We start from the raw sequence: 8,522 nt of genomic DNA, 5'->3' as shown, positions 1-8,522 counted from the left end.
GTATAAGTTGTTTTGCATTCACAAAGTGATTCGCAGTTCATCAAGCGTTTAACGGAAATTTTGCAAGCAACGGTTTCTCACTTTGACATGAATGTCAATTGTTACTTTTTGTGATACATTTTATTAGATATATTTAATTTACGTTTTGTAATTATGGAAAAATCTGTGGATACATTTACATGGACTAGTCAATTAAAGTGCCCTCCAACAATATGCAACGATGCAGTGATGAAAGTGTGCGTATAGCCTTTGTAAACTTATTTTTATTTATGAATGCAACTTAATTAAAGATTACATTGTCACACTGTAATCAGAAATTGTATCATTTAAGATATAAATTGTCATTATTTATGATAGGTTATGCTCAGGATTTGTCGGGCTCATGTGGGATGACATAGCCGATATTATATTTAGTGCCGAAGAAGCAAAGACAATACGTAAAAATATTTTACTACACCACTTAAAACAAGGGTCATCAAACAAAGCCATTCAATGTACAAAAAATATATCGCAACTAAAATTAGAACAAAATGATTTAAAGACTCAAATATCCAAGTTAGAAAAAGAATACGAACAACAAGACTTTGTAGTTAGACAAAAAGGTGTGTGTTATTATTAAAGATTGCAATGAAAGGAAATATATATTTAATAAATATTTATACGTAGCGCAAAAACTAAGAGAAATTTCATCCAAACGTTCTGAAATAAGAGTCCGGAGAGATTTGCTCAAGATGAAATACGATCAAACTAGTACACAACTTAACGACTGTATACAAATGAAATTAATTTGCCAGCATTTAATGCCAGCAACCTGTAGGGATCTAGATGATAAAGTATTGAAGGAAATAACAGATGTAGTAACAAGTCTTTGGACTGGAGCAGATAAAAGACAGGTATACATTTGTGCAATGTTTAGAATAATAATAGTTATATTTCTAGTGCTCATTTCCTAGGTATGCAACATAGTATTGAATAATCTTAGTCACATTGAAGTGCCTACACTACGGCGCCACTTATATAAAAATTTAACAGAGGATGTGGATACATTAATTAAATTAGAATATAGGAAATCTATAGATGCACATGAAAAAGGCATAAATATTGGTATTGCTAAAATATATGGGCAGCATATCAGTATGGTATCAAAACAATTATCATATAATGCAAGAGCAAATAACCATCAGCAAAATGTCTTGGAATTTATAGAGAAGATTGAGGTAAATTAAATGTTGATTCGAGATTGTATTAGAAGATTAAGTATTACATGAAAATATCAAATTAAATTTAAATCTGATTTATTTCAGAAAGCTTCAAACAATTGTACCAATACAAGTGAATGGTTGGCATTAGCATTGGAAGTCCATAAATTGGAAACTGAAAAAACAAGTTTGCAAGAAGAGATTGAAAGATGTCGAGATAATTTACATGAAAATAGCACATTTGAATTTGATTTAACGGAATTAGCTTTGGAAATTCAAAACATCGATACTGAAATTGTACACTAACGTTCATTTCTTATATTTTATTAATACATAGCGATGTGTGTGTGTGTGTTACTCTTTGATATTAAATGCGAACTATTTGCAGGCAAAATATGTACAACTTGTGCAGCAATCGTTGCATCTTTTGAAATCCGCATCAACGAATCTTAAGCAAGAAAAAGAAAAAATTAATTTAGAATTGGAAGAAATAATAACAATACGAGCTGATGGTTGGGACTCTACATTGCTGAATAAAGATTTAACTATTGAATTAGATATATTTCAAGATATTTTAGATCTTAATGCTTTAAGGAGAATCATGTTAAAAGGAAACATTGGAATTTACAAGTTAGATTATTTTGATATTATATAAACATTTCATACTAAAGTTTTATTTTTTAATTTTATTATATAGTTAAATTAAAGAAATTGGGTATTCATTTGTAAATTATATAAATGTTTCAGGTACACAAAAAGCTGTTTCAGCGAAACTTTTGTTCCAGTTACCAATTTAAAAATTTCAAATATTACATCACATTTTCCCCTAATTCAAACACCAATATATTCTTTAATAGATTGTTATAAGAATTTAATTTCAACGTCTACTTATAAGAAGTTGGAATCTTTAGAAACTGAAGAAAATTCGAATTTACTTCAATTACCGACACTAACGTATGAAGAAAATAATTATAATACTCTTGAACTTCTGAATTTGTCAAAAAATGTTAATGCAAGAACGAAAACAGAGATTGATGAATTTAATACAATTCGAGATGCTTGGTATGTAAACATATATGCATTAAAATTGTTTTTTAATATAATGCATAGCTTGACTTTTTATTTTATTATTGCCAGGGTAAAACAATCGGTTCAAAAAGTAATGGAAATTATCGACAAAACTGTAGATGAGGCTACATTTTCAGAATGGATTGAACGTTACAATTTGTTGTTATATATGTTAAAGAAATCTACATGAACATTTCACCTAAAATATTTAATGTAAATACGTGCCATGGATGTATTAATAACTGTTATAATTAATTTTGTATAATGAAAAGACATTTCTTTTGATAAATAAGTTTTACAATTTTTTATAATGTTATAGTTTTATTTTAATTCGTTGTATAATTCCCACTTTAGAGGTAAGGGGGAGAAAGATTCTACAAGAAAGAGTGACACAGATGATGCTCACCCTACTCTAGAACCCCTGGCGCCATTTATGTGAAAAGTGCTCAAACTTGTTGCGCATCGTTGTTGACAGTGAAGTAAAGTAGTGGTGCCATCTATGCGAAGAAAACTGGAACTAATGTTCTACTAGCTTGGACACTTCGTGTAGAGATGGCGCCACCAGTCGCACAGTAGTTTACTTCACTGTCGATAATTATGTGTGACCAGTTTGAGCACTTTCTGGAGAGATGGTGCCACGTATAATAAATATATATATATATATATTAATATTGGTTTGTGCGGCAATTTGAAAATTCCAGAGAAGACAAACTATTGCAATACAGAGAAGACAAACATTGCAATATCCAATGCGTTGAATAAAGATGTTATCCGTAATCAGTTATAAGATTATGATTTATAACTTTAACTGATGCAAATAGATTAATCTTTCGCTTGTATAAAGATTTTATAGATTTACTTTCAGCCATTTTCTATGGTGCTTATTTATTCTATTATCCAACTATCATTTCATTAACTTTTTAGTATAATTTAATCACTGGTATTTTCAATATTCAGTCTTTTGCAGTACAATTTAAATCTTTAAAGTCCTTTTCAATACTTGAAAACTGTACAGCGGATTGCAAATATATAATTTAAGTTAAATTTCTTATTTTCCCATTTTTTGAAAAGCAAAGTTATTTTTAAGAATTAGGTACACTATCTATACTTATATTATTCGATAAAATCGAGAAATTTTTAAAGAAATTTTAAAATTGATTTTCCAAACTTTTATTAAACGTATAATTTTATTAAACGTGGCAGTTGCATTCAACGTAGATCCCAGATTCTCCGAATTAAATTATAGCCAACGTAATATAATCTACAAGCTTTACACAATCGGTATTTCAGTGCATATGACGTGAGTCGATAGGACGATAGATCCACTCCGTCTCTAGTTTGTGCCATTACAACGTTTCGCTTCTGTTATTACAATGTTACGTCTGAGCTGATATAAGTATCTTCTAATTTATCGTGCAAAAGTTTCGCGGTATCGTAGGTTTATTCCATTCCTCGTGCAAATCACGCTATAGAAATTTAATTATCGATGTGGACAAGAATTGCGACTAGACAGTAGCGCACTCTATGTGGAGGAACTTGTTAGTCTTAAACTTGAAGCACAATAGTGACAATTGTAGGTGCAATTTCAAATTTAAATCATCCTTCTTTAGTGATGAAATAGTTGAATCAAAATTACAATTAGGGAAGATAGCTTAATGATAAAGAAGAGTCGAGAATGGATGCAAGGTATGTATTTGAAATACAATGATGCGTATATTTTGAAGTGTCTACACTTTTGTTCCATTGCGCTAATGCATTACAGTAATTTAGTAAAATCTGTTTGTTACAAATCAATAATGCGACTGTCTTTTGCAGCGCCCGCTTCGTAATTAACGAATGCTAATTCAATGAAAGGTAAATTACTCTTTATTTGGTAATTACACGCTCATCTGATCCAATACTTAAGAGTCAAAGAACATTATAATACCAACCATAATTTTCCATCCAATTTCCACCTACTTTCACCATCTAAATCTTCGTTAACAATTTAACAAAAATATAATTAACTGGGACTTCCGACGAGTGAGTCATGGCTTCTTTAAATAATAATTTGAACAGCACGTACTAGAATTATCAGAACATATCATTACGACCTTGCTCCAAATGCATGTAAGACGCGAAACGCGGCACAAGCATTCTTTGTACCCAGTTTCGCAGTTACAAGCGATTGAGGTTCTACAAAGGTATTTATCGCAATAAATTGGTGAATGAATAGGGCCGTGTGTGCAACACGCTCGATTTCTCTTCCTTTTTGCGCGTCGAGCACGATACTTCTGCGAAATCAGACAAGGTGCGTCCAAATGCTTAGAATTTCGAGGCAAAAAGGCTGCCGTTTCTTACCTTTTTTTTCGGGAATTTAACATCGTTTATGACCCTGCATAAAGGTTCACTGTGACGACCGCGTAAAAACACTTGGTCCGATATCGAAATGTACAAGGTGTCTTAGAATCACGCGGCTAAACTGTATTATTCAATCGAACAGTTTAAAGCATATTACACACATTGATTATATTCCATTTCTCTTCTTTAACATAGAAATAAAATAGCTACGAATCCAGTGAGTAGGATCTGTATTTCCAACAACTTTCTTTTATCCATCCAGCAATCGTGGTTTTCATCCGCGCAGCTAATGCCGAAACATTTTATACTAGAATATAATTCGATCATTCTCGCAATCATTAAAATTAAGAGGAGTCCTTCCTTCGCTCTCGACGAATCGCTATGGAAGCAGTCATTCGCGATACACGTCTCCAAGTACATCGTTACGCGGCCTCCGCGTTCCATTACCAGAAAATATTCAACCGGAATGATCGATCTGAATATCCTCTCGTAAGTTCTCGAAGAGCTACCGGTAATACGAAGAGCTGCCGGTTACATTTCCGCGTCGATGGTAAGATAATCTGCTCCTCGTCTCAGTGTTCTCGAACCTCTCGTTTCCTATTCGAAGATCACTCGAAGCAACCGTAAATGTGACCACGTTCAGAAACAGAACGAAATATCGTTAAATCGTCATCGAGTCGCGAAAGTAACGCGTGGCATCCTCCTACGATTCGATCGAGAAATTCCTGGAGCAAAACGCGGACGGAGTCCTCGATCTCCTTTCAGACAGAAATCGAGGAACGCTGAGACCACGCCAGAAGCGAACGTGCTCGCGTCGATCAGGCAGACGTCGCGTTTCGAATATTAAATTTATCGCGAACATGACGATATCGTTAGACCGCGCGAACGACGTTTAGTCTCGTTCGCGAAAGGCACCGTGGTTTTTTCTTCTTCCGCGGTATCGGCGGAACGAGTCCGTCTAACGAGAGCGACTGGCTGTCTGGAGAGATGAAAGCTTCGACGCGCATCTAATCGGCTTCATTATAAGCGCAGTAAAGAGTGCATGTTAACCATGATTAATTACTCGTTGGCAGCTCGTTTAAACGAGCACGCGCGCGCGCGCGCGCGCCGCTTTTTCGTTCGACGCGTGTAGAAGGTTTCTATCATCCCCCTTTTTTTCTTCCCCATCCGCCCCGTTTCTCGACCGTCGACGCCGCTTTTCTTTGCCGATCTTCTGCCATTCTCTGCCGTTTCTAGATGCTTGATTGGACCAACAACGAATTAAAATTACAGAGGAACGATATATTTGCGAATTTTAGCCAATGACTGTGTATTTCATCGGTGATCTGTTCCGTATTTAACTGAGGCAGCTTCGAATGTGAGGGAATTTCATGCATGCGTAAGGGAAAACGATGATCAACGATTGTGGATCTATTTTTTGTGTCTGTCTTTTTCGTTTCTCTGTGTCACGGGTGGGCAATTGTTTTGACTCGGGAGCCATTTTGTGGAAGTACAAGTTAGTGGAAGTTAACATAAAAATTAAATAAAGTAGTGACAGTTTCATTCAATTTATTTGTTGGGCTAATTTCATATTATCTGTAGTTGCAAGCACGTTTAATTGTAAAATTAGTTTAATGAGACAAATGTGCCCAATCGGATTGTTCTACTGTTTCTTTGAAATCAGGAGTGAGATTCTTAGTTCAAGGTGGATTTTCCTGACTATCTTGGCGGCTCACAAAAAAACCTTGTTCTATGTGATATTCGTTATCTTACACAATTTGCACACATTTACTTTATTAATTTGTACAATTACGTATTCCTTGAGTGTAATTTTAATTTACACTTGTTTGCGGTTGGTATATTTTAGTTGTATCCGATGGGGGGAAAGGAAAGCATGTCCCTAATTAAATTTCAATAACGTATCTATTTACATCACCGGGTAACAGACCAATTTCCGCATAAACGATACTCAATTTACCAATGAAAACTAATACCACTTAACTTTAATTAGCCGAAGCTTCATTTAAAGGTAAAACCGCTAACGTACAAATCACACTTGCCCGACCGCCCCACCGTCCGCGTGCCCAATATATTCTCCGGACCCAAAAGAGCAGAGGCAATAACGAAATCTCCTCAATTAACAATTCAATTATCAACTCTCCTCCTCCAAGCCAAACTATCAACCAAACAGCCATTACGCGGCCAACTTCGACCTAAGAACCAATCGACCGGATGCATTTATGGCTAATTTACTGCGCGAATTACACCGTGAACGCGTCCCAGGAGCACTCGAGGACCACCCTTGGATAATGCCCCGTTCGAGTAGGTGTTGGAAAAACTTCCGCGAGATCGATTCGGTCGACCATTCTGTCCGCGTGCCAAGAATTCTTAAATGATGCCCGCCGGTCGATCTCTCTCAGGCGGGGGACCCGAGCGGGGGTTGCCGGGGCTTTAAACTCGCCGATTTTAATTAATGTCGCTTGCTCGCCGACGATCCACTTTACGGCGGCACCCCTCCATCGCCGCGCGGGATCTTTCAATCGCGCGGAAAACTTTCCGCGTTAATTATTTCGCCCGGTCGCGAGGCAACGCAAGGGCAGGCTCGAATGGAAGTTCCGCAGTTCCTCGAGTTCGTCCGCGCTCGAACACCGAGCGGTAGGAAAATTGGAAACTGAACGGGAAACGAGGAACGGCGAACAGTTTCCGGTTCGCCCCGCGACGGTGTCCCGCTCCGAGGTTTCCGTTAGCCCCGAACGACCGACGCCGTCCCGTTAAATCGGCACGCCCCGCGGGGAATAAATTCAAACGGTTCCGCTTTAATTGTATCGCTGTTTCTGTTTCTCTTCTCGTTTGCCATCCGCGAATGGCTGAGAATCTAACGGAACCGTGGAAGGGGACGGCGGGGACGTTTAAAATATTTCACGCTAATTGTAGCCAACTTTGTACTTCCGCGGAGGATCGTTAACGCGAGGGCTAGTCGGCGGTGAACTCCTGCGGGCGTCTTCCTCGTTTCAAACGCCACCGCGTAATTGAACTTTGGGACATTTCGGTATTTTATATGGTAATTACGCGATCATTAATTATTGCAACGTTTGAAACATGAAAATTCGAGGCAGTATTGGGTTCGTTCTTTTTGCAGGGTGATTCACGTTAAGGGATGAAATTTTTAATGCCGCTGAAGGTTTTTGGAAGGTGGTGTCCGCGGTTATTGTACAACGAGATATGATATTGGGTTTATATGTAACATTTGTTGCGCAGCTGTGACCACGAACACCTTACTTATTGCTCCTAATATTCCTCTCCTTAATGATTTTAATTAAACGGTTCTCGTGAATTCTAGCGGTTCGCTCAAATGGCATGTCTCGACCGTTTGCCGCCAATTGGGGATTGTTGGTAGTTATTACTACGTGGTTCGCGATATATAATTTACATTGGACTCGTGTAATCATTTCCATCTGTCGATAAATTACAAATATCCCTTTAACAGCCTTTAAACATACTTGATACTCGTTTTCGTTCCCTCTACAATTCCATGCGTCACAATTAAATTTCAAATAATTACGTAGAAGGCATTTAAAAACCTCTAAAAGAGGGAGACTACTAATTGACTACATATATATTAGTAGAAACATTGCTAAGAAAAATATTTCCAGAATTTTCGTTTCTTTTTCTCAGCACATATCAATCTTCATCTACGACTAATGCTCGCTCGAAGTTGAGGACCTCGGAAAACCCAGCCGACTCTCGCCCATTCCGATCGCTAATTCGTTTTCCATTTGCTCGTCGGTGTAAAACGCGGGCTAGGTTCGTGCGCGATGTTAACAGAGAATTCGGTTTTTCCCCGGCGGGTACCACCAGAGATTATTCTCGTGGAGGGTTTCCGTGCAGCGTCGACATGCACTTACCCTCGGATAGACAGGGGTTCCTAAAGGGTGA

At 37.3% G+C, this 8,522-nt stretch overlaps 1 protein-coding gene across 1 annotated transcript; it reads left to right on the top strand.

Annotated features, from left to right (window-relative positions):
• Window positions 1-123: 123 nt before the first annotated feature.
• On the top strand, window positions 124-2,496 carry LOC143425391 (uncharacterized). The gene is made up of 8 exons (XM_076898134.1): window positions 124-236; window positions 358-602; window positions 667-893; window positions 954-1,217; window positions 1,305-1,496; window positions 1,588-1,829; window positions 1,947-2,261; window positions 2,337-2,496. The coding sequence occupies exons 1-8, from the start codon at window positions 154-156 to the stop codon at window positions 2,455-2,457; spliced, it is 1,689 nt and encodes a 562-aa protein (XP_076754249.1). The 5' UTR covers window positions 124-153; the 3' UTR covers window positions 2,458-2,496.
• The last annotated feature ends 6,026 nt before the right edge of the window (window positions 2,497-8,522 follow it).

The sequence above is a fragment of the Xylocopa sonorina genome, chromosome 7 (assembly GCF_050948175.1).
Source record: "Xylocopa sonorina isolate GNS202 chromosome 7, iyXylSono1_principal, whole genome shotgun sequence".
In the NCBI taxonomy this organism is placed as follows: Eukaryota; Metazoa; Arthropoda; class Insecta; order Hymenoptera; family Apidae; genus Xylocopa; species Xylocopa sonorina.
This window is presented reverse-complemented; position numbering and strand designations above follow the sequence as displayed.

Bases quoted from the DNA above. Each gene is read 5' to 3' on its own strand.
- LOC143425391 (XM_076898134.1), top strand. From the start codon at position 154: ATGGAAAAATCTGTGGATACATTTACATGGACTAGTCAATTAAAGTGC. The intron at 1,218-1,304 runs GTAAATTAAATG...GATTTATTTCAG, and splicing joins AATTTATAGAGAAGATTGAG to AAAGCTTCAAACAATTGTAC. The intron at 1,830-1,946 runs GTTAGATTATTT...TAAATGTTTCAG, and splicing joins GGAAACATTGGAATTTACAA to GTACACAAAAAGCTGTTTCA.